This window comes from Toxotes jaculatrix, chromosome 3 (genome assembly GCF_017976425.1).
Source record: "Toxotes jaculatrix isolate fToxJac2 chromosome 3, fToxJac2.pri, whole genome shotgun sequence".
Classification (NCBI taxonomy): domain Eukaryota; kingdom Metazoa; phylum Chordata; class Actinopteri; family Toxotidae; genus Toxotes; species Toxotes jaculatrix.
Window position 1 is genome coordinate 6,008,031 of NC_054396.1, and position 26,962 is coordinate 6,034,992.

A 26,962-nucleotide genomic window follows, 5' to 3' on the forward strand; every position below is an offset into this window, starting at 1 on the left:
ACTCAAACACTGCAGTGGTCGTTACACCTCGAATAACCCATGTGGTCTGACTTGATTTGTGCTGTGTTTTGAATTCAGCTACAAAGATTTTATTTGTCTGTTCTCTGTGTTTTTAACCCAGTTTTTATGTTTACATTCCAGAATTTGAATTAAAATCCTGAATACACACCAGTGATCTTTTTGGCTCTTGGGATTGGACTCTAAATGAAGAGCCTTTCTTGTTGAGGCTGTTGAAATGTAAGATAACACACTTAGAAATCGACCATACCAAAATATTAATTGGAGAAACAAAGAAAATAAAGTTTATAGTTAAGTTCTCCTTGCATATATAAGGTACACTGTGCAGTGACTGTTGTTTTGAGTCAGTCAGAACCTCATACAGTGAGATAGTCAATTGTTAAATTAAAATAATATAGAATATGTTATATTAATATGATAAACTCAGCAGGACTTTGTTACCATCATGTGACCAGGCTGGCTCCTCTGTTGCTGGAGCTGCAGTGATTCACCAGCACCCCCTGCAGGCTGCTCCACGCATCAACATGAGTATAAGAAATCAAGCATATGAGCCTTCAAAGCTGCCTTACAGGCAGATATTGTTCTGCCTTGTTGGGAGAATTAACATCCATATTATCACCAGAACCGACCAGATAGACTGACCAGAGCCAACTTTGTTCATGCCTGAGCTCTGCCCAAGTTCAATGCTTTGTAACACTTTAATTCCAAGTGTGGCCTTGTTTTCATATATGACCCTGTGACCACACTGGAGCCTGATCCAGTCAACTCCAGAGGAATAATCAATAGAAAATGTTCAGGCAGATCCCACAAATATTACACGTAACACCACTGGATCATTCATGTGGTTCATATGGTTCCAAGTATTAAATGTAGGAACTGTACAGGTTCAGGTTGTTTAGTTATGGCATTGAGGTTACACACATGTCTTTGGGGTCTTACAGTGTGACTGTTGATGGTTAGTTAATATATAAAACATAATTTTACACAGAAATTGTTATCTTTGGCTATGAGATCAGAGGTGGTTACGTTTATCGGTGGGCTTAGTGCCGCTGTGTTTTTTTAAAAAAAAGATCTCGCAGGATGATCAACAGCTGAGATTTGTTTTTTGTTACTGAGCTCTGAAGCCTCACTCAAATGCCCAAAGAACAAATAATGTAACTCTGTCAAAATAAAGTATCAGTACATTGACATGGACTCTAATTATTTATATGCACTTTTCTTTAAATCTGTGTCTCTCTAGGCCCAGTAATGCGTGATAATTTCCACATAGACAGATCTCCCTGCACAGAGGGCTTCACCAACAACTGTCACGCTGTAGCCTGCAAAGCACTTACACCAAGTGTCCTAAAACAGGCAACAAGAGGCTTGAGGCTGAAGATTGTGTAATAAGATCATGCCTCACTTGGGGAAAAAAACTTGGACATTTCCTGGTCTCCACAGATGATCATCACTCTTTGCTTGGTTATACAGATTGAAAACTGAATGTCTCTTTACTACAGGCTCTGATTCTGGCCACATAGCTCTCTTAAAGTGGGAGCAATAGAGGAAAAAAAAAAACCAAAACAAAATAAATGTACTACAAATTTGTACTATTTGAAGATGAGCAGCTTGTCCATCCCTCTCCTCTCCCTTGTGGCTAACATACTGCTCCACATGTTCAGTACAGTAATTGTTCCTGGGATTGTATTCTAGTCCGTGTGGAAACCAGGACCAGGTCAACTTGTCATCCATGGTTAGAATGCAGTCTTTAGGTGACAGGTGAGCTGTGTCTGATTAAGTGTTGCTGCTGTTCTAGAAAAAAAAAGAAACATATATACAATATAAATTCTAAACATGTGGTTGTGCTTATGAAACTGTCTCATGGGATATATTTGTGTTCATCCAGCACAGAGGGATCTGTGCCGAGCAAACATCAGCTCATATCATGCGGTCAGTTTACCAGTCAAGCGGTTTTGTGTAGGCTGACAATTAAAACTGTAATGGTTTCAGTGTATGTAGCCTATATGGGGCTGTGGTCTGGTTGGTTTGACGCCATACAAATGTATAGCAGTGCTAAGAACCTGTGGTAACCTCAGTTTGTAAGTGGCCTAAATTCAAAAGCCAATTTCTACCAGACATACAGTTGTATACACATGTATTATCCTCTGCCCTAAACCATCAGATTTTATGTGTTTTCTTTTCCTTTTTTGTTTGTTTGTTTGTTTGTTTTTTCTTAGTCTGGTAGTTTAACACATTTAATCCTAATCGTTTCAGTTTACTCTGGTGATGCCTGGCGTCTGGCTGGTTTGTGGTTCAGCTCAGTCTCTGGACTCCCGTAAACCAGGCGGAGTGATACCTCCCTCTGTTTTCCCGCTCTCTGGGACGGACCAACTGTGACGTTTCAGCCCAGTGACGCAGAGACGTCACCAGTCGGTAGGCGGAAAAGCGGTGTGTGTCTGTATCTGGAGATAAAGCCAAACCGGGTGTATTTTTTTTTAAGGAGAATCATACAGGGACCATATAAAGGTTTAGTTCAGTGCCTGCTGAAATGGCGGTTCCCGCGGGTCAGACAGATCTACAGATGGACAGAGGAGGCCTGAGCGCTCAGACTGTTTCCTCTGAAAGCAACATTGACATCGACGAGAAAGAGTTGGAAAATATCACAAAGAAACACCGAGAAGACGATACGACAACGCTGCCTTTGCACTCACCTTGGACTTTTTGGCTGGACAGGTAAAATATTTCCCCTCTTCCGCGTTGTCTTTGAGTTCAGAGCCCGGGACGAGCAGGAATGGAGGGAGGAAAAAAAAATAAAATTCAAGGCCAAAGCTTTCCGCAGGCCTCCAGGAGCAAATGTAGCTAGAGAATGTTTGGGTTTAACATGACCTTCTTCTTCTATTCTTTTTTTACATTACTGTGTCTGACACCAGAAAAGTTATCATTTTCACAGCAATGTTTTTACTCCTGGTAACGATTCCTGCATAACAAGATGGACTTCTTTACCATGTTGTGTTTTTGATATTCAGACATGCAAGTCAAGTTAGTTGAGCTGTGTTTCTCAGCAGGAGAGTCAGACAGTTTCTGGGTGAAACTGAGACGGTTATTACATTTTTCTAAAAACAAAAAAAGTGGCACAGTTAGAGAAAATCGGCTTCACTTTCTCCAACAACCAACATAAGGTGTCAGAGGCTGTAAAAGATTATATGCTCGCTTTCTCAGCAAAGTGTCCTCAGACCGGTCATTAAAATGCGTCCTGAACGCCACATTGTGTCGTTTCTTCTCTTTTATAAGGTGGCAGGATTGTTGCTTATCATGCACACTTTCAAAATAAATCCTTTCATCTTTGACCATGGAGCAAAGGTTTCCAAAGTTTGGATGGCATTGAGGTTTGATTTGTCATCTTCTAATGTGTTTGCTCAGCGTGTTTACCTGATAGGAGTGACACATTGATGAAGTAAGCTCCTGAAACTGTTTTTTAAGGACTAAAAAATTCACATACTATTGATTACACTCAGAAAGAAACAGTCATAATTCAACTAAATAATTGTTCTGCAATTATTATTATTATTATTTTTGGACAGTCAGGTCTGACGAAAGACACTGGAAGATGTCAGCATGGGTTTCCAGAATCTGTGACAGACATTTTCCATAATTTTTGGCATTTAATAGACTGAACAGTCAATAGCAAATAAAATAGTCAACATAAAATAGGTATATTTAACACTAGTCTAGCATTAGTACAAGTACATTTAGCACTGGTGTTATGACTATTTTATCAAAACATAGATGGAAATAGGAATCACGATCCTGCATATAAATATAAGCTGTGGTCCATGAATGTGTATATCTATATTAAACATTGCTTTTGGTTTAGTTGCCATGTGCACCATGTAATCTACATAGATAGGAAAATAGACTGAATTATCTGAGGTATGATTTTCACTGAGCCTCTCTGCAAAAAAAGTAGAAAAACTTGCAATCATCAGTCTACAATCAATAATCTATGATGACAGAGGGAAAACATTTTTAGCAAGTTTATTAAAAATCAAAAACTCTGTGTGTGTGTGTGTGTGTGTGTGTGTGTGTGTGTGTGTGTGTGTGTGTGTGTGTGAGCAGCACACTCTGTCAGCTGCATCATCGTGTACTGTTGACTGAAACAGTTTCCACTCGTTCCTCCAGGTCATTACCGGGCACGACGGCTGCAGAATGTGAATCCAATCTGAAGAAGATCTACACGGTGCAAACTGTCCAGGTGAGATTTGGTGTCGGCGAAAAGAGCTTCGTCATCGTAAGAGCAAAGAGATCAAGTGCATGACTTGGCTAAGTGTCAAATTGGCTTGAGCAGAGCTTCATTGATGCACGGGATTAAGCAGTTCATTGGCACTCAAAGCTACAGTGGGCACGAGTGGCGGAGAAAAACGAAGCATTTTATCATGAAACATGAATGCACCGCACAGGTTATTGAGGCCATATTACATCAGGTTTTTTTTCTTGTGAAATTCAAACAGTTTTGAGCTGCTCACAGACTGATCAGTGTGTGTAAGTCACAGTGTTACTGCCCTTTGATATGGTGCGCTGATGCTTGTATAAGGGAAAGTTCCTGTTTTCGTGGGGACTTTCAGCTTGTAAACTAAAATAAACTAAGCAGAAGGTTTGTTCGATCAGATTTTTTAAAAAAAAGGAGAAACCAGCTCTCTGCCTTTAAACCGACAGCTCTTTTTAGTATAAAGATGGAGACCATGCAACAAAGTTAGTAACATTTTCTGAGGGTGTTCACGGTTTGTTTACATCAGTGATGTCACTGTAAACATGGAAGTGAAACAGGCTTGTAGTTTCAGTTTGAATAAGCTGAGACACACAAATTGCGTATTTTGAACAGGTTGTCGCCCTCTGCAACACTTTGCAGTTTAGTGCAGCGATGGTGGAGTGTGTGGCTTTGGGGAAGCCTGCTGTTTATTTTGAATCAACCATAACAACACCTGGAAAAGACACCAACTGGCAAAGCGTGACACAACCGTGTTAATGCTGGATTTGATGTGTGAAAATAAACAATGCATTGCTTTCAGAATGGTGGCACTTTTTGAACTGGTTAAATGAACACTCTCAGTATTATATAGTATATATATTATGTACTGTGGTGTCGGAAATAAACTAAATATAAACTGAAGGAGGAAAGTTCTGTCACAGAGCAGGAACTTCCTCTTGGAGCTTCGGGAGAGAAAAGCATCTCTGATAAATCAGGCCGATATTATCTTATTGTAGATAAAATGATATTGGTACGATGCGGTGGCCGATAAATAACAAGAAATTGCAGTACAAAAATGACAAACCGGTCACTGCAGCATAGCGTTAGCGTTATATCACTCACAGAAAAATCAATCATGTCTGCTTTTTCAGGTGTCAGACAAGCTCGCTCCGGGCTAACAGTGTCCCCAGCAGTAGAAAATATTCGTTCTGAGGGTGTGGATGTTGCTTGCACACAGAGATATCTTGTTGCCAAGTCAGAAAGCATTGGCAGAGTGTCCTTCATGGCTATACATATTTTGTGCACTGTTAGCATCGATGCCGCTAAAATGGAGCCACGCTCTAGATCTTTTCCACAGTTTAGAATGACGCAACGCAACAGCTTCGTGTGAGCGACGTTTGTGGACGTGCCGTAACCTAATGTTTTTCCTGGATGACTGGACACAGCCAATCACCAGCACTTTTGACTTGGCACGTCAAACATGCTGCAAGCTTATTGGCTCATTGGCTTTGACGAGATTAACCCATTAGGGATCGAAATTTGATACCGAACTAAATGACATTTTTTGATACCCGATGGTATCAAGGCAATTTGGCTGGTGCTTTAAGAAGTGTTGAATTTGATACCCCGCCCTAGTTAAAGGTCATTTAGAAACAGTGTCTCCCTTATATGGTTTCCCCACTTGAGAGCAGTGACAGGTTGATGCTCCAAATGTCCTGCTCCGTACGTATGTACCTTGGTTACAATTACAAAAACAAAAACCAAATCCAAATCCAAACTAAGGGATCCATCTTAACATTTCTTTCAAGAGTCAGCCTCAAAAATGTATTTTCAGTCAGGCAGTAGTAGGTATTACATGTCTGCTTTGTGTGTTTGCAGATGTTCTGGAGTGTATACAACAACATCCCTCCGGTCACAGCCCTGCCTTTGAGATGTAGCTATCACTTAATGCGCGGAGAACGGAGGCCACTGTGGTGAGTCTGTTATTATAAATGTTATGATTATATTCCTGACCACTGGCTTGAACAGAGGGTAAATTATAACTGTAGCTCATGCTGTAACTACTGTGTAATAACTCAAATACAGTAAACTTCTTCCAGTTGCGTTGAACAATGATAACTGATAATGTACTAAGTACAATGCAACTTCAAAGGGATGTAAAACATATTTATTTCAATTTGTCTGAAAAGGTTGAATTATTTCTTATTCTTCAGAATCATTACATCATTATTAAAAGGCCTCTGGTTATAATCATATGATGTTATCACTGTCCAATTATTACATTTACAGCCATTCAGATGGACTTTGTAGTATATTATTCAGCATTTTCCTCTGTCTCCTCTATTTGAAGTAAAATATATGGATAATGTAAAACTGATCCCTCTGCTCCGTGTCTAATGTTTTTTTAATCTTTTTTCCTACCAGGGAAGAAGAAAGCAATGCAAAAGGAGGCGTATGGAAGATGAAAATACCAAAAGAAAGCACTGTACGTGTTGTTCTTTGTTTAGCTTCTTTTCACATAAAAATATCCCATAATAATCTAAATTACCGAATGACTAATTATCTCGTCTTTGTTCCTGTTCAGTCTGCAGTTTGGAAAGAATTGTTACTTGCTACTATTGGGGAGCAGTTTGCAGATTACTGTGCCTCAGGTACAATCCTTTGGCTTTTTTTTTTTTTTTGGCCAAATACAGCTTTTGTATTGATCTAAAAAATGTATCTGCTGTTAACACTGGTGCTGTTTTCTGTGTTCATCTTATTTTATTTTGTTTCTCCTCTTGTTTCCCAGAGGATGAGGTTGTTGGTGTCAGTGTTAGCGTTCGAGATCGGGAAGATGTCGTACAAGTCTGGAATAAAGATGCGTCTCTTGCTAACGAAGCAAATATCTTGGGAAGAGTCTACGAGCTCCTCCCCTACATATCTTTTAAAGCTGTTTTTTATAAGTGTAAGTATGCCCATTATTTTCCACTTTTCATTTACTGTACCTTTGGATTTAGAAGCAGAAGGGAGTTTAAGCTTTGCAGATGTTCACAAACTCTATCAGTATATCGTGGTGCAAGTGAGACTGTAGGAAAAGACTGAACGATGCACATTTTGACAGACACAGTTCCAACCAGAGCATGTCAGAGTACCAGAGGACGATTTAAAGAGTGAGCGTAGCTGTGGGCTAATCAGGTTTTACTGATGTTGCAGAAAATGCAGCAGGACAGATGCCAAGTATTACTTCATACCTGCTTCATGTAGCACCGTCACATAGGCTGTTTGGTACCACAATAATAACAAACTGCAATATTTGACTTTGTGTTTGTTGTAAGTAATTAAGCTTTCAGATTCAGAGAACTTTATTTGTCCCGGGGGAGGGTGGGGGGGTTGGGGGGGGCATTTTAAGTTAACTTAACTTGCACTGTGCCCAAGATTGATTTGTTTCCACAGCCAGTCCACAAATTTTATCTGGTATATCCCTTTAATAATCAATTCTCAGCAGGGATATATTACCTTTTTCAAAACTCAAACAAAAAAAACAACTTCTTTCTGTGGTCAAGGTCTAAACTGTGTCCGGCACGTACAATCATTCTTATTTATGCCAGACAGATCAAAGGTTTATACTCAGCATGAATCACTTTGACTTTTTCAGCTCACATGGATCATCATGCCTTTGAGGGAGGACGCTCAAGACATTAGATTGTAATGCACTTTTTTTCTTTTTAACCTGAACTCTGTACCTGCCTTGATGTAAAGGCTTTGTCCACAACCTAATCAAGGATATTATTTTGCATTCAGCGAGGAAATGTTATCAATATATTTTTATAACTTTTAATGACTGATGCCTTGTTTCATTTTGATGTGGGTCCTAACCTCTGAACTCTTCAGAAAATGTGTATATCCAGCGTAAATCTCATCCCGAGTTCGTTAGCTCATGTTGGTTTGGACTTCCTCCTATACTGAACTGCACTGTCAAGGTCCTGTTCTCTGCGCTGGCTATGGACCTCACAATTTATTCCTGGTATAGAGGTAGCAGCTACGTAATCTAGTATGTTTTAACTGTTGGATATGTTAGATATCTCAGTTCATACTATGTTTAAATTAAGTCAGCTTACTCAGTGCCAAAGCACTTTTCTGCCGTTGTTTTTAAAGTTAAACTTATGATGGAAGCGTCTCTATTCAGCTGGCGTTTTCCACTTCTGAGGATGGAGTGAATGTCCCGTTCAGTTTCATGAATCTACTCCACATCAAACCAATCACAGTGTCCCCTCAGTTATGAAGCCATCACAGGGAATCAGAACATGTTCCAGGACAGATATGGCCCTAAGACACTTTAAATCTGGTTTCTAAGATGTTTTTTTATTTTTTAAAGGGCAAAATCCATCCTGAAAGGTGCCTCTTTGAATGTTCCCAGCCACACCACATTTGACATTTCTTTTAATACGCGTGTTGAAAGCAGACCCTCTGCTCTCCAAAATGGATTGTTGGTGTATTATGCTGAAGAGATACTGCGCATTTTTATGCTCAAAAAGTGGTGCTCCTTAGTACTTGTCTGTACTTGTTTCTTCTACCAGTAAATCAAGTGTGCTTGTTGGACTGTGTCCCTACAACCATAACACTCTGCAGCATTATTATTATGTGTTTAAAGCAAGTAACACTGGGGTTGTTGTTCTGTTCCCTTATTTAGTATAATCTATAGATGCAATATGTCAAATTTTAATCGTTAAGATAAGATTAAAAGTCAAATAAGACAGATGTGGCAAGTTTCAGTAGTTGCTGAGTCAGTGTCGACTGCTTCTTCAAAGAAAAGTACATTATATAAAAGTACCACAGGTTTCACTGACTTCACGCCTTTGATCATGTCCTCACTGATAAGTACCATCAATTTTTAATAGAGAAACTAGAAACACATATTTTTCGATCAGGTCCCGTCACAAACCTGACTTCATCACCCAGTCTGAGTTACCTTCACTAACACCGTTAACACTTTAATTACACAATTTCTATTACTATGGTTTTATTGCAGTGTAGGCTACAGTAAACTGAATGCTTCTGGTATTATTGTATGTCACACCACTTTTATAGTTCAACTTTGGACTGGCTGATAGGTTAGTGTAAGGGGACAATATTTCCTTTGTAAACATGTTTTTTTTTTTGCGGTGACATGGACAACGTAAATAAAATGGAAAGTAAAAGAAAATTCTTATCATCTGTGTTTCTTGTTGCACAGTGCAATCTTCAGCATCAACAGCAAATGTCTGTTAAAGGATTGCTGCCATTCTTGCATGTAAGGTGTGTGTCAATACTTCAGCGTTTCATCATCTTCCACTCACGCTGAGCCCTTTTGCGCTGATTCACCTCAGTTGCACATTATACCCTTTGTGCTGTGTCAGTGTGATCGATGTATAAGGCAAGACAGGAAATACCTTGCAGAGGAAAATTGTAAAGGTCAGGAAAACAGTGTGTTTGACAAGTGTGACATATTTTGGGGTGTTTGAGACCCCTTCCCTAAAATTCACGGTTTTGTTTTACTTTTTGATTTATCTCATTTTGTGAATAGGTCTTTTTCACGGCAGACGTTTTGACCTGTAGGAGGGAGAGCTTGGTTGTTACTAATAACATTAACAGTGGCTCCATTCTAAGTTTCCCACTAAGATGAAGCAAAATTCAATTCAACCATTTTTGCTTTTAAATAAAATTATCATGGTTAATGTGTTAGCAAACAGTTGCCATCCAGCAGACATGACACAACATTGCCATTGATTTAGAGTAGGGTCTCTGGTCGCCAGATAAATGTAAGTCCAATATTCACTGTCCTTTTAGCCCTGTTTTTGTCTCTATATTGAAATGTAGCTTTGTTTGCTGGTGCTGGGTGGTTTGTGTATAGAGAAGTTTTTGCTGAAAACAACTTTCATCTGGAACTAAATTTGATCAACGCAGTAAAAGTCAACTCAGTCAGTAAAGTTGCAGGCACAAAACCAAAACAATTTGCTGAAGGGTGCTAAAAGGCTCTGTCGATAGATATAGGATCTTTGTGGATTGTCACCAGCAGTGCTTTTCATATTACATATTCTAGTAATGTGATTGTTCTAGCGTTAAAGACAAAATCCAGATATTGCTGGGGGAGTTTGGGGTTACCTCTTATGAATATTTGGCAAAGTGGTTTTAGTCAGGTCACTAATGAGTCAGAAATCTCAGCAGTAGTTTTGCCTGTTTAATGTTCCTAGTTGTACATTCTCTACCCCCTTTAGTCGGTCTAGAATAACAGCATTCAAATGTTTTCAAAGTAAATCCGACATAAACCAAACCAAACCAGACATAAATCCAAACCACATAAAAATTAGTTGTTTTAATCTCTTGACATGTCTGACAACCAAATACACAAGAGTTGATGTGAATGTCTCCTGTGCAGAGGCTGAGGTTGAGCAATTACATGAACAGCTTGCTTAGGTTTTAGAGTGCCTCTGCGTCCCCTGGGGTTATAAAATGCATTCAGAAGGCTTGTCAGTAATTTAGGAAACCAGCGCAGAGTGCATTTACCTCTGCTCTGTGCTGATGATGCCTACATGGAGCTGCACATTCACAGCCAACTGACATCAGGAAAAAAAAAAAATGCTGGTATGGACCAGCACACTCACCGTCTTACAAACTCGACTGTATCCAGAGTCAAACATTATAAAGATTCACCATCCAGTAGCTTGTGCAGTTCAGAAACATTGCTCTAATGATCAGAGGATAGAAGAATAGCTGACTCTGCTAACAGCAGCTACAAAGAAAAGCTTCTTGATCTTGAGGGAAATGCTCCTGTTCTCGTATGATCGGTGCCTCGTTTCAAAAAGCAACATATCATTTAGACCTTGGACCTCAGTTAAAACCCAGCTCTCAGTTATGTGGCTGAAACTATAATAGTTGTTCTTCTTTCTGCTACAGTCTAACTGCCATAATTCATTATCTGTGTAAGAATTTTATGAATGCCAAAAGAAAAGCAGCTTCAAGTTTATTACCTGCAATGTGAGGTAAGTGTTATGGTTTTTACACTACACTCTGCAGAGAGAAGATGTGGAAAATCAAAGCTTGATGTTATTAGCTCTTGTTATGGTAACAGTGACCTCAGAACTATTTGTTATGAACACTGGCATTAAAAAAAGCTGACAGATGACTTCCCTGGCTTATGTTTGTATGTGTTTGGTGAAGACCTGTGACAAATTCCCAATTAACATTTATACTGTTTAATAATGTTAAAGATGACAAGAGAATGTACAAAAACTCATTAAGCATTGCATACACACCGCTGTGCAAAGTGGTACGTTACCACTCGTTGTCTCTGTATAAATCTCTGGTTTAAAAAAGGAGCCAGGTGTGGAAACGTTAAGAGAGGTTACGCAGAAACATAGCTCTTCTAATGTGCCAGCGTTGTGAAAAATTAATCAGCTGTTTTTAAAATTGAACTATTGCTGCATGTGTTTTTATACTACTATACTATGTCAGTAGTCCAATTTTGTGTTCAAAAATGTCAAGTAAATATATATATAAAAAAAAATATATATATATATACACACACACACAAACAGTTCCAACATGTAATTCCCTTGAGTCTTTATTATCCACAGTATATATCACCCAACTACTCAGAGGTGTACCAAGCACATTTGGACCATTCCAAACAAAGCAAATACAAAAGAAAAATATTTTCAACTAAACAACATGTATGGGGGACGGGGGTTAAATGCCTTGCTCAAGGGCACCTCGGCTGAGGAGGTTGAAGGACGGGAAAGGGTAGTTTTCTTGTGCTCATCCAATCAATTTTAAACTTAGAAGTGCACTGTCAACTGTGACGTTTTAACTTTCATTAAAATTGATTCGATATTTAACATTTAAATAATATCAATATTCAAATGCATTGATTATTTAATATATATGCAAATATTTAACATGGTCAAACTGACACACTGAAAAACAAAAAGCATCTGGGCAGAATTTGTTATGGGGCATTAAACTAAACTAAAAAAAAATCCTTTGAGATTTACTCAGTCATGTCTTAAGGGTTAAAGTAAAAACAAGACATTTATCATGTTACGTTTTTAAATTTAAACAGAGAAACATGCTAACTATAAAACAAGAGTATCTTTCTAATGTTTTACCTTGTAAACTATGAAAGTGTTTTTTGTTTTTTTTTAAAGATTTAATAGTTGTTTCTGTTTGTTACCTGAAATAGTAAAATGCCCTGCTACAATTATATTTACAAAGATAGACTGCATAGTATCATAATCTCCAGTTTCTCTTCTTCTTTCATTCACTTGACAGTTCTTTACTGGTCATTATCTGTATAGCTTCTCCAGGAGTCCTCTTCCTTTCATTCTGTGCTGAATGCTACACCCCCCCAAGCAGCAAGGGAGAAACAGCGTATGAAAGCCATCCGTCCCCCTTTGGAAATCAAGAGGAGCTCCTATTCATTTGCTTAATTACCTAATTAACAGAAAGCTAATTACTTTGTTGTGTGCACGCGTATGTGTGGAGAGGCCGTTACGTAACTGATAGTGATCCTCAATTAATTTGCAACTACACTCCATCAAGTCAGGGCCTTAATCCACACGACACATCACCAGCGTGACGCCGACAGTACGGGATAATAAATTCAGACAGACACATGGCTGTTGGCTTCCGCTGAGCTCATAGATCCAGTATTGACATGCAGATCATGTCAATGAAGAATTAGAAAGCTTAGATTATGTGTTAGATTGCCTTCAGAACACTGCATATACATTAGAATTTTTCTCATTAATTACAGCACACAATCATGTTTACAACTGTGTGGAAAAACTATAGTAATCCTATGAAAGACTGTAGGATTGGCTTAATGTACAAATCATAGAAAGATTGTAAATCCTGTTAGGACTATAATGAGAATAATGTAGTTATGAGAGATAAGAACTTATGAAGCAGAAAAATGTCATCAGTATTTCACCACTGACCACAGACAAAACTGTTGTTTTCCCTCAGAGACATCAAAAGGGGGAAATATTTCACCTTTCAATAAGTATCTGCATATTGTAATTCTTTTTAAAAATCCTACATTTTAATTATATAGTTCTTTTAACTCTGGTTATGAATTGATGTTGACACAGACTTTCAGCCATCGCTGTGTTGCTCTCACTTCATGGTCCCTGAGGTCATTAAACACAGCACTGTGGTTGTAGGCCATACTGATGTGTGAGCCCTCAGGCTACTTGCTTGCCATATAGACAGAGCATCTTTACAGTGGCAATATGGCACTGTTTTCAGCTTGCCAAACTTGAAATGTGATTGTGGATTGAAGCACACAAGCTAAAGAAAAAAAATAATTTTTCCTTGTGATGAAACTACTTGTTACATAATAGTTAAAAATAGTTGATGTTTTCCTCCATCTCTTTTATACGGTCTTTAAACTGAGGTATGTAAAAGGCTTTTTTTTTTTTTATCAAGTTCACAGGAAGGTAACAGGAAATAGTACGTTGCGTTTTCCTGCTAGGTCTTCTTTTGTGTCACTGTTGTGTCACATGAATTAAGAAATACAAAACGAAGAGATTTGTTTCTCTTAACCTGCTGTGGCAGTTAGTGCAGCGTTGTGTGTCCAGTTACCTGCAGAGCAGAAGTTTGATACTGAAAAGCTTTTCCATGACAGTAGCCTGAAGCTTGATAAAGATTATAATTCTGCTAAGTGATCAATCACACATTTAGAAGCAGACGTGGAGCCGCAGTGCTACCACAGGGGACATGATCTAAAAAAACAAACACACACACAAAAAATGCTGGATGCAGAGCAAACATATTCTAATGACCACAACACACACAAGTGACAGTGATTTCTGGTTCTTGTCATTGAGCAGTTAAAGTAGCTCATGACTAAAACAGCACAATGTTTTTTACGCTGAAACAGATCAGTTCATTTTGAAAATAACATTTTTGCATCCTATGATTTTAAAAATGTCTTTTAGGTGTCTGCTATTGTCAATATAATCCGAGAAGTTTACAGATATTACGTTTTAATCTGAAGTCAGTGATTTGGGTGTGCAGACTCTGGGTACGTCAGTGTGCTTGGCAAAACACCAACACACTGAAGGGTGAGGGAAATTTCAAGAAAAATTCAGGTAAAAAAATAGTACAGTACCACAATTAGGATTGTGGATGTAAAGTAAAATGGCCATAAATTCACGTTGCTCTGTGGAAATGTGGTATTTCTTCCTGTGACTATGCATGGTCAGAGGGTGGCGCTCTCTACTAAGAAACTGTCTTTCCTGAGCGGGTTCATCAGCAGCATTCCTCCCAGATGCAGCCATGATAAATGTAATGTCGTTCAGAGCGAAATGAGCTGTGCTTCTCAGACCTTGATCAAGGACAGAAAAACGACTTAAAATATTTTCCCTTGAGACTAAATTAATGTTGCTTTACAATGAGTGTTAACTGGACTGTTGAACTGGCCCATGATAATTCTCCTCTTCAGGGGCAAGTGACAGAGATTTTAATTACTGTCATAATGTTTTTGCACTTTTAGAGACAGTCATGTTGTGGGAAAACTGTTTGGGCGTCAGCAAAACTTTTCAAGAGCGAAAAACGTGCAAAGCAGAGATTCTTCATTATGTTGCTGAAATTTAAGATGAAGTCACGTCCCCTTCAAAATGGTTCAACGGTTGGCCCACAGGTCAGATGTAACCCCACCAAACTGAAGGAACCTGCTCTGATTTCCAGCACCATAATGTCAGCCTCTTCAACAGTTAACTACACACAGCTGAGATTAAAACATCTTTGATGATTATGTTAAAGCATTTCATCTTTTTTTTCTTGCAGGCAGCGAGGCTCTGGAAGAGTTATGATGAACCTCAGATCCAAAAAAAAAAAAAAAAAAAAAGACAGGAGAATTTTCTGAAATAATAGAAGTTCATTGCACCTCAGTTGTAATTAGTCAGCTTAGACATTTTAGCTTTTCTGACAGCCCCCCACTCTCCTGTCACACTTTCAGCTAAAACTAATGCATATCATTACATTTCCCCATAGAAAGAAAGGACCCACTAAGTGCTACTGAATTGTACTTGTGACTGTGATGTTTCTGTGAAGGATCTGCAATGAACGTTGTTTACCCAGCAAGCAGGTGGATATGACGTCACGGACTTGGAATGGAACAACAAAACAACAACTCCAAATCCGCGATTCTTCCTTTTTTTTTCTCCTTCTTTTCTCGGCGTGTTAAAATCTAATAACAACATTAAGAAGGGAGCTCGTGCCTTTCCTTGCGAGACAGACTGGGAGGCAGCGACTGTGAAACTCCACGTTTTGCTCCTTTTCGACGCCCTCGGTAAGATTATCTGTTTCTCCCTGTAGTTAAGTTATTTAGATAGTCCCCCCACCTCGCCACCCACACCAAGGCGGGCGGAGTAATATGGTTGTTGGTGTTTACGGTGTGATTTGTTGTCGCACGCGTTCTCGGTACACAGGCTCGCGTGCACGGGTTCGTTATCTCATACTAGCGAATCGGTACCCTCCGCGTGCGCCTGTTAGCTGCAGTAAAGCGTTTTCCATTCTGGTAAGTTTCACTATTATCATAATGTTAACATTAGCTTTGTTGTATCGTATCTAGATACTTGCTGCTGCTGCTGCTACTGCTGCACTCAAATACACACACACACACACACACACACGCACACACACATACAGAGTTTGTCTTCGGTCTTTCTATAATTGTATAAATAGCGAAATAAACAAATAAACAAGCACCTGCCTTGTTGTCACGTAGTGTGGCTGGTTGCGCGTGTTAACGTCGCTGTACCGAGCGGCTGTTACAAGTGTGTAACTACGAGGTTTGTATCCTCTACTTTTTTTTTTTTTTTTTTTTTGGAAAGTTCGGTTTCTAACTTAGTGGAGGCTGCTCGTGAGACCCCGGGGGGAAATGCACCTTTGGGGAAAAAGTATTTTCACAATTAGCGCTGGATGATCGTAAAGTGCCGATCAGCGATACACGTTGACAGTCCGTATTTACAACGTTACCTGTTGAGGATAACGGCGTAAAAGTTTGTAACTTTACACAGCGAAAGGGAAGTTTGAGTGCCGTGATTTCTTTGGAGTAAGACCAGGGATTGAGCTTTTCCCCCCACGTGTTAGCTGTCCTCCAAACTCCGAAAGACCGGAGGAAGGTATTACCACTGGCCAAACTCTACTTACTGTAACTGTGATGTCGCTTTAGCTCATAATTAAGGTTACTTTTATTTGGCCGTCCATCATTTGCGTTATTGAAGGTTGTCTTGTTTTGGTGTGGCTCGTCTGCTCAGCGAAAAGGCTGCACACAATACATTTAAAGCGGATATTCACCTCACTGTTAACTTTTCCCTGACACAAAGGGATTTCGTAAATTAATTTTTAATTGTAGCTGTGACAACGTAAAGTCGCCCCGCAACGTTTCAAAGTTTTTCACCTTCCGTTTTGCTCAGCTGTATTTCTGGTTTTGGTCAACTTATAGTGGTTTTATTGAGTCAGACGTGCTGTGGGTTACAGTTGGACATTTACTGTAAATATTGCAGAAGATGCAGAACAAAAATATTCATTATTTTTTTAAATGAACAATTAAGAATTACCAGTTGTTACTATACAGTGTGTCGGTGGAGTGAATTGTCTAATTTTTTTTTTTTACTAACGTTATGCTATCACAGTGCACCGTCTAAATGTAAGCAAAAATAGTTTACTAAGTAAACACATTCAAAATAGTTTAGATGTGTTCTATGTTTTAATTAACATTTTATAGCAGGTGTTTCACACACATATGGACACCAGTAACCAACATGTGACCAATAAATTTTACTGTGCAGCTTGTAAATGTATATACAGTACACTTATTATAAACAAATGCTTTATTTACTTAATCCACCCTGATTTATTATTAATTTGTAAAGTCAGACAAAATTAGTATTTTCACCAATTCCATAAATAAAGATATAATTGTGTATTTGCATTGAGAGTGAGTTGTATACATGTTGGAATGAAAAATTACCCTAATATTTTATACAGTAAGTCGGCAGCTGGCAACAGCAGGACTAAAACCATCTGAAAATTTACAAAAAGGAAACTGCAGCTTTAACAACTATTGCTGGCAGTTCTCCCTCCTTCTTGGTCTTTGGATTAGTCATTGTCTGAGGGGAAAAAAAACACTTTTTTGTAGGAGAAGTAAAGTAAACAGCCTCCAACAAGCGAACCTTGACAACCCAGATTAAGGAAAACATTGGAGATCAAACAGTGCTGCTGCTGGGCTGTTGTCATGAGCTGCCTGAGAGAGAGCTGCAGACTATTTGAACAGGCACTGGGGTTTGTGTGCTCACTTATGCAGAAATGGACCTTCGCAAATGCTGACCCAGGTTTTAAAACACAGGGTGAACTTTCTTTGCAACTTTTCCAGGCTTGCTGTTTGACACGGCTATTACGTACAGACATTCAGCCTTCATCTGATTCTGATGGGAACAACCTAACACGGTCCCCCGCGTCTGCTTCTAGAAGCAAGAATGACTGTAGTTTCTCTGCCCTTATACCACAACTGAATACATTTAGTTGGCAGGGAAGAAAGTAAAAAAAAGAAAAAAATCTGAAATCTGAGGAAGAGCAGCTGTATGCATTGTAATGACGCAAGATCCTTAACGCACCAATCTGTGATTTCGTATTATTTGGAAAGCCCTTGTTTCTAGTTTGGCCTCTTCAGGCTTGGGCTAAGGCTCTTCTTTGTAGAGAGCTGAGGTTCAACTGGTAAGAAAGTAATCAGTCACTCATGCATTCAGTGTGAGGACTCCCATCCCTGAGTAGAGCGGCCCTCTCTTTCATCTGACGGCTCAGTATTTGTGAACACACATTGAAATACCCTGTGCTGGGTACGGAGGGGCTGTAAACTGACTGTGCACCCTTGCTTGCAGCTGAATGATAAGGAGAGTTATTTTCGGTCCAGTGTGGGAATAAGGTTCTTCATTTGTTGTATTTTTTCTCTCCGATTTATATGATGGCTTCACCCTTCATTTGATTTCAGATACAAGACGCCCTCAAACCAGTTGCTTGATACATTTTTGCACAAAGCCAGACAAGTGACAGATGAATAAAGGGAATTTTCGGGTAAATGAATTTGTCATGTGATTTTTGCATGTTTGATTCAAACAACACAAAGGGGAAGAGTGCTGGCAATATGAATATGAGGGCAGCGTGCTCATTAGTGCTGTAGTACATGAATGGAAGTGATAACAAAGGAAAGCAGAACAATATTTCCAGGGTAAAGGTTAGTGTGTCCCGGCCCCTGTGGCGTGCCCAGGCTGACGGTTCTCAATGCCAGGGAAGGCGATTGGTCAGAGAGTGGACAGCTTCAGGTGTGCTCTGTGCAGCTCTTCGGTCTCTACGGAGATTGCAAAATGCTCAGGACGGCCATTAACTCATGCAGTCATTAATTACTGTCTTCTACTGTCATCTGTCCTTAATAAAGGAAGGGATGCTGACAAAAAATGTCATCCGTCTGCATGGGAAGAGAGGGAGCATGCAATTACAATCAATTAACTTGAGTTACAAAATGAATTTACCACTGGTGTTGTGTTTCAGGAATACACTACAGCACTGGAATACTTGTCCATTGTTGGAAAATATTAAAAGTATCTGTCAAGTTGGTGTATTAAAGTAATTATTGGTGTGCTGATTTTAGTTTAAAGTGGTGTTGTTAATTTAATAAATAATTGGCCTGTTTTACATGGCTGCATAAGACTTTGCAACAACCTCTACAATATCAATTGGCGATCGATAGGCAAAAATGCTACCTGTAAAAATATTTCGCTTAGTCCTCTAACATTGATTATAAAAGCAAATTAAGAATAACATCTCCCTATTTCACCTTGTATTTTAATTTGGGTAAAATGTATTGAACATACTCAATCTGATCTTTGAGGACACTGCAGGAAAAAGATGATTTTACTTTGTGTGTTGTGTGCTGATGGACTCTTCTTCTCAAACAAGATGGAAAAAAAAAGAATACATTTAGTTTTTTAACATCTTTTGCATTCAGACACAGGTGTTCACACGTTAATGAAATAAGATAAATAAGACTTACTCAAGTTAGAAAATTACTAGATGATTAATGTGATGAATTATATCGGTGGGAGACATTCTTTCTTTCTAAGGGTTCGGATCATGTGCAATGTATTTTTGTTCTTGTGATTCTCCGTTCTCTTTTTCAGTGAGGGCAGGAGCCTCTTAATGTGCACTACCTTAAAATCAGTTTCTTTAATAGCACAACACTTGTATGTTTTGGGATTGAAGCAGGTAAGCTTCAAACATTTTTGTCTAGACATGAGGGGCTCCACCATATGCTACAAGCTGCGCTCAGCTGCCAGGCAAAACCTTAGCACCTGTTTCTATCAGCTGTCCAGTCTATCTGTATGTCAATCTGCGCTCGTTCATGACGTGGTTTCGATGGCCTGATGGGTGACACGGCTCTCAATTTTCTATCACATATGCACTGATGAATATTTACACCGAGAACATTTTGTTGTTACTTTGACGGAACATGAGATACTCATAGGTTGTTTTGTTTTCATTCCAGGGTAACATGGAAAGGAAGTGAAGTTGGCCGCTTTTGGAACAATCTACAGCCACTAGTGAAAGTTGATTACGTCAGAACTGTAAGTGATTCCTCTCTCTGCTTTAAAACTTTCACAGTATTTTCAAAAGTTTACGTTCCAGCACCCATGTGTAATTTGCAGCCTGGATCTCCAAAACCATTTCTCTCTCTGACATTTGTCAGCAAGGCTGAAACTTTACACAGTATGAAGTAATGTAGATCCTGATAATAATTGCTTTTTGTTTGTTTTTTTGTTCTTCTTGTGCAACATTATAGTTTTCAGTGAGTAATTTTGCTTCCTGGCAATTTTGGAAAAATTACACCAAGAGGAAAAATAATGTGATGACTGTTGAGTTTCTGGGAAAGCTGATGTTGGAATTAAACTATTCCTGAACTTTTATAGGGGAATGCATGTTTGAAAAGGTGGCATGTTCCACTGATGTGGGATGTGACATTTACCTGAAATAGACAATGTGACTTGAGAATGTAAGAAGCACCATGCAAAGGTGGTTATTTGTAAGCGTTCTACGAATTTTTGGTATATTTTGGTGACAAGTTGTGTGGTTTGATTAGTCAGACGAGTGTGGTTAGATCTGTGATATATTTTTTCTGTCTGTGTATGGAGTTGTAGTTTCTAGTGTTGACTCTTTTTCTTTTTCAGCTGATCATGTTTTCTATAAAGTTCTTCTGTTTATGCCAAACAAATCAGCATTATGCTGATGTAAACTGTAAAAGTCTTCATTTGCACCAAAGTTTTTAAGACCTTAAGACCTATCCACAACTGGATGCCTGGAGCTTCAAAATAAAAGCTTTTATAATCTGGCTATAGGTCAAGTCATTACTATGCTTTATCAGTGTGAGAATTAGAGTAGCAGAGTAGCAAAACTTACATTTATTAATATGAAAATGTCACAGATTACTAGTTAAACCCCGTTAAGTGTAGTAGACAGTGTAATGTAAAATAAGGTTGCAGGAGCAGATCTTTAAGGGCCTCATCCTTGACTTCTTGGCTGTGTTTTCAGTTGGCAGCCCCAGCCTAATAAGAAACATAACATGGCAGGGCCTGCTCTTCCATCATCATCGCTGGGTGGAAAGTTGGTGTGCTTTGATCATGTCTTTTGGGCGCATCACTCCAGCTTAGCCTGCTGCTCGCTATGTGATAAGCCATCAGAGTACTCAGATCTGAGCCGGCAGCTCCGTGGGCTTGAGGAGAGACAGGAGAGAGTAATGGAGATGAGGAGAGAGCAGCAATGCAAATTTTGTTGACAGACTGTTACTGCAGCTGTTCTCTTTGCCTTTGAATTCAACAATGTTACTGTCCCTCTTCATTCTTCTGTGAAGAAAAGGCCATGTTTCATTTTTTAAGTCCTTTCAGCAATGCTCCCCTGTTGTACATTTTGCCCTGTTGGCAATTAAAACACATTTAATTAGAGGTGCACTGTAATTGCCTCAAAAACACATGATTTAATTTTTTTTTTTTTTTTACAAACTTATGTTCAGATGTACTCCTAACTGCATGTAATGGATGCAAGTTCACTTTGAAGCAGCTGAATGCTCGGTTTTCTCGCTGCTTTCCTCTGTCCGTAAACATAAAACATCATTTTGAACCCCCCATTATGAAAGGATGCTCCTAATTGACGGGTTGTTGCTTGTTTATTTGATATATATTTACCAGCTGGGTGGTAATTGGGAAGCAGTAATTACCCAAGATGCAGTGCAGCGCTTCAGCAGAGGTGCTACCACGCTGATGAGTCTGGAGCACAGATGAAAGTATGCAGGTTACTATTATCATCCTAGCTGGCTGTTTAAACACTTGACAGCGGAGAGCAGAGATAGCTAATTGGGCCTGTGTCCCTTATACAGTCTCATTGTTTACTGTGACGACGTACAGCGTGAGATCAAACGCACAATGCTTTTATCTTTGTGCTTTTTTTTTTCTCGCTTTTTTTTTTTTTTTTTTGGTACAGTTCTTACCAGTATACCTGAGCAGTTAATAGCAACATTAAAAGGCCAGTGGATGTAAGGGCCGCATGGATTTGGAGTCCCTCCTGATGATGTAGTTCCTTCACTGATAATGGCCTTGTTAACTGAGATTCATTACCTCTCCAGTCAGAGTCCCTGGATATTGAGAGAGAGAGTGTGTTCTCAAACTGCTGGGTTTGCCACGGTGAAGTCATACTGATGTGGTTTTGTGAGCTATTCATGGAAGGTGGTGACGGTATCTTCCCTGACTCCTGATGAATCAGTTGACCTGAGACTGGGGTGGTGGGGGTGGTATTTGACTTTGTTTGCTACTCAATTCCACTTTCACACCAACTCTCGCTTTCTTTCTTCCTCTCTCTCTCTCTCTCTCTCTCTCTCTTTCTCACAGACACTTTTCTCTCTCTCTCCAATTCGCTCTCTCAAACAAACAGAGATGCACACCTTGTTTGTGTGCAGACTGCTGTTGTTTGATAGCCCGCTCTCTCCCAGTAGATCTTCAGAGGTTGTTGTTGTTTGCTGGTATTGGTTGGAGTGTGTGACTTGCATTTGCCCGGGCTCCTTGGAGGGAGTTTGTTTTTGTTCTCACTGTTGTAAACAGGGTGGGGCTCCACTCCCAAGCCACTCAGTTGGAGATGGTTATTTTCACAGGAGTTATTTTTTTTTTGTGTATCATTTTGTTCAATAGATTAGCCTTGGATGGAATTATGTGTTTAAGCAGATAACCATTTGCTGCATGTGCTGACCAGATAAACACTTTGTCACTGTTGTTTTTGTGATTAAAGAAGCACTCTGATTTGGGTTTGTTGATTTTCTACCTTTGTTAGGGCTGGGTGATAATTCAGTGGTACTATTCATGCCCTTCCTTGTGATTATACAGTGTCAGAGTTATAATTTGACTTCAGAGTTTTTTCTTAAACAAGTAAAATTAGAGCCAAAATGTGTCACACTGTGTAATCTTCTAAAACACCTAAAAACAAATTTAAGTGTTTTACAGACATTTTGTTTTAACAAAACTTTTTAACAAATCATTTTGAATTATTTTTCAAATATTGTAAGATATGAATAACAATGTGGTGCTTTTTTCATTCATTCTTCCTCATCACAATCTTAATTTTGCCCTCATAGGTGTAAAGAGAGAGTTTGGACATTGTGGGATAATAAGTGCAGTCCCTTATTGTTCATATTTATAATTTAATCACAGTAGGTAATATTTGCTACTTTCAGTAGTGGTGGTATAATTTTCTGATTGACTTTGCTCAAGAGTTCAGATGTTTTTTTTTTTTTATCTGAAGCAATTTCAGTATTAAGATTTCAGTCAAATGCCAAAAGGCCATAATGAATTCAAGTCCCTGCCCAGTTTCCAAACATCACTTTTGTTTATTATAGCCAACTGGCTGAACACATTGCTGGCTAGGACTGGCTATAGCTAGGGATGGTCCTTCTCCAGCCCGCTAGTTTGCCGTTAGCACGCACTAGTTAAATCGTGGTTGAGCTTGATGACACGATTACTGCAGCATATTTTTGGAGTAATATTTTGATTTGTATAGGTTTGCAGCTTGCACAGTATTTTGGGGCTCGTGTTTATCAAGTAAGCGTTAAATTGAGATCCACACAAAGATCCTTGTCAGGTGTGATACATCTGTGGCTTTCACAGGGTGGCTCAGCATCAGAGGCTGCGGATGTGTGTAAAGTCCCTTTTAGACGGGAGGCGACAGCCGCAGAGGCTGCCGCTGATCCTGCAAAGGTCTCACCAGAATCATACAGCAGCAAGCACAGCGGTCTGCTGTGTGACGTGCAGCAAGCAGCAAGTTTGAAATGGTCAGCAGTGGAAAGTGGGAAAATCTGTGCTGTGTTATGTGAGTGGGAAATGTATCCTCTTACTCTGCCATGTGCTATGTTCATACAGCCAGATAAATACGGTTGTCACTCCTCACACGAGTTCTAAAATATTGTCACGGTACAAAAACAGTCTAAATGATCATATAAGATTAAGTATTTGGTTCATGTGTGCCGTAGGTATAATAACACACAACTCTCAGAGAGAGATTATCTGTAGGTACGTTAACTTGATCAGTGACACGTTTCATTTCTCTCTGCTCTGTACAAGACTCACTCTGACGAGTAAATGTAGCTGTCGATCCCAGACACTAGCTGTATGAGTGTAGCACTTTGTTCAGCTGTATATTTTATAGGGAAAAAAAAACCACAAACTCAGAACTTCAGTGACATGAAATGAACGGTTGTGAATTCATCTTAGCTGCAAGATTTACCAGATTAAAGTTGTTTTTGCCAATTCACCTCAAGTACCGTTTGAATGATTGTAGGAGGTGCTTCAACAACATTATGTGTAATAGCCAAGTACCGATAGTATTCTCTTAATCTGAAAAGGTTAACGCTGACTTAACTTCATGACCGCGATGCCGCTCGGCCGTCTTATGAATGGTGGAGCACACGTTTATATTAGGGATGGAATTTTTTCTTAATGTTATTGTGGCTTACAAGACATTTATGTAAGTGACTATCCATCTAAAAAAAGATCAAGACGAAAACAGAGAGATAGAGCAAGAGAAAGAGTGTGTGAGTGGGTGAGCAAGAGAGAGAAACTAAACTGGAACTGAAACTTTTTTTAGTTCTTATTTTGTTCCAGGTACAAGAGTAAAAAGTATGAGAAAAAGTCAAATTCTGTGCTTAAGCAGAGAAGAGAATGTGTGTCTGTGAGCAGTGACTGCGACCAGTCGCCCCGGAGGTTAACCCCATGTCAGCAGTGGCTTATATGTACGGCTTACACACGGGTACACCTCACATTCTGTTTATTCTCTTATTTTATGTTTAGTAAATAAAATATTTGTTCTTGCTCATGGATTGTGCTTTTCAGTTAGCTGCGGTCAAAGCTTAAGCAAATTTCAAGTGTTTCATTTGTGGTTGTGAATTCTTATTATAGCCGAATTTTTTTTTTTAAATGATTAGCAACTGCAGTGTTTTGTTAAGCGTCCTTGCAACGGCAGTTTTTTTCATTCCAGCTTCGATACCATCACCTTGATATGATTCACACTGTTCCAGTGTTTTCCTACAACATGAACATGGCCTACAAGAACATAGTGTGTGAAAAAAAACGAGTAATAGAGTGACGCTGACAAGTGACATCAAAGTGCCTCCTGCATTAATCACATCATGCTCCAAAGTTGCTTTCCCCCCAGCTTGCCACTGTTAGCCATTTACTATTTACTGTTTACAGCCTTTTGTTGGAAATTTACTACACCTTTTCTAAATGCTGTAAATATGGCGCGGTTTAAGCAATCAGCTGCTCTGAGCTATTGGATATTTTTCTAAAAGCTTTTTCATGTTGTGTATAAGGAGTGTATGATGTACAAGCTTTTAATGTGTTGACCAATCAATTCCTCACACAGAAAACAACTCACAGTGAGAAATGAGTAAATCAATCTTTTCATATCCTACTACAGAGAGGAGTTGGGCCAGGCTTTTGAGTGCATTTCTGTGTACTTTATGCACAATTGTATGCAGTGATTGAAGGGCTAATTCAAAGAATTTTAATCACTCCGCCCAACCCTCTTGCAGTGTCATCTTTTTTCAGATGCCTCATAAAATGAATAGATGAGCAGTCTCTTTTTAGAGCATAATGGCTGCATTAGAATAGGAGATGGATAGTAGATGAAAACTCTGTATCCTTCATGCACTCTTTCTCTCTCTCTCAGTCGCTCCGGTCTCTTTTATCAATAGCGGTGCTGTGTAAAAGACCTTGCGGGGCATAGTGAAGTGTTCAGTTGAACCTTATAGAGACAGAGGAATGGAAAAAGCAGAGGTGAGAACGGTTTGAGCAGCAAATTGTAGAGTAACTGTTTCTGAACCAGCTTAGCTAATGTATGATTTCATGCTGTGGAACCAATAATAGATTTGTTTTGTTTGTGTTTCTCCACCTTCATTGATTGCAATGCCACACCTTCCTTCTAGATTCACTGTGACAGCTCTTTTTCCACCAAGTGAGATCATGCTATTGGAGGCTGTGTGTTGTTCTCATCAGGGCCAACCACATTGTGCCAGTCAATATGTAAACAATGGCGGAGACAGTTTCTCATTGTCTAACTGACATTTCTCATTGCTTGGCTGATGATTCATCTGAGAAATGTCATGTTGCAAAGTGTTTTCAGGGCGTACTGTACTTATGGCAGTTTCCATAATTCACTCTGTGATCTTTGTCCACCACATTCACAGCCATATACCGTATACACTAATACTGGAGGCTATCCAAGGCCATTCACGTCTTGTTTGGACTCTGATCCACAAATAAGCAACAATATTCCTGATCATGTGATCAGACTTGGAAAAACAAGTTCTTACCTAAACAGACAATCCTGTTGTTGACAGACGTGACCCGTGCTGCACGTCAGCAACAGGTAGGTCGAGAAGTTAATATGTATAGAGGTGATTACTTTAAATTATAGTAGATAATTGCACATGATGTTGATTTACTGTGAGCTGTCCTGTCACAATTGGTTTGCATGGCGATAGGATGCACATTTAGTTGTCTGTTGTACATAGGAAGTGATGCTGAAGGTAAAGATTATAGATAAAAACTCTGGTCATTTTTTTTCTTCATGTGGTCATGTGCTTTCTAAGGGAGGTGCCATCTGTTACCCTTGAATTGCAGTGTGGCTCTGAAAAGTATTCGATCATGGAGGATAGCACCTGTACTGATCTCAGCTTGACAATAGGCGCAACTGATTTCAGTGGCTTAATGTGCTAATTCCTGTGTGTTGGCACTTTGTGGAGGCAATGCTCTGGTGCAGAAGACAGGTGTGTAGTTATATTGCAGAGACACTATTTTCTCACTAATTTTGTGAGAACATTTTTTTTGTACGTATTTACAGAGGTAGCCTGTAAGAAGACCTCACTGTGACCTCACAACCATCCCATTCTGGAAAACATCATATATTAGGAATGCCTGCAGGAAATTTCATCACATCAGGCACAAGTGTCGACTTGGATTCAAGGAAGAACTGATTAGAATTTGGTTTTCAAAGGTCAAAGGTCACTGTAACCTCACAAAACACATTTTATTGACACAACTCAAGACTTCACACGCGAATTATGACAAAATTTCACACAAGTTTCTAATAGGGTAAAAGGATTAGGTG

The 26,962-nt window shown here is 39.2% G+C and overlaps 2 protein-coding genes across 11 annotated transcripts in view; both read left to right on the top strand.

Annotated features, from left to right (window-relative positions):
• Positions 1–2,419: 2,419 nt before the first annotated feature.
• On the top strand, positions 2,420–11,367 carry LOC121179807 (eukaryotic translation initiation factor 4E type 3-like). The gene is made up of 7 exons (XM_041034855.1): positions 2,420–2,730; positions 4,177–4,249; positions 6,122–6,216; positions 6,668–6,728; positions 6,828–6,894; positions 7,032–7,187; positions 7,878–11,367. The coding sequence occupies exons 1-7, from the start codon at positions 2,546–2,548 to the stop codon at positions 7,922–7,924; spliced, it is 684 nt and encodes a 227-aa protein (XP_040890789.1). The 5' UTR covers positions 2,420–2,545; the 3' UTR covers positions 7,925–11,367.
• Positions 11,368–15,364: 3,997 nt separating this feature from the next.
• The window catches only part of foxp1b (forkhead box P1b), a 148,168-nt gene continuing 136,570 nt past the window's right edge, over positions 15,365–26,962 (top strand). For 7 of the 10 annotated variants that reach the window (XM_041034280.1, XM_041034290.1, XM_041034291.1 and 4 more), the window contains exons 1-2: positions 15,635–15,782; positions 19,809–19,887. The gene's annotated coding sequence lies outside the window, so the exon portion shown is untranslated. Of the gene's footprint in view, positions 15,555–15,633; positions 15,783–19,808; positions 19,888–26,962 lie in introns of those variants that run through there. The other 3 variants (XM_041034282.1, XM_041034283.1, XM_041034296.1) reach the window with 2 other exon arrangements.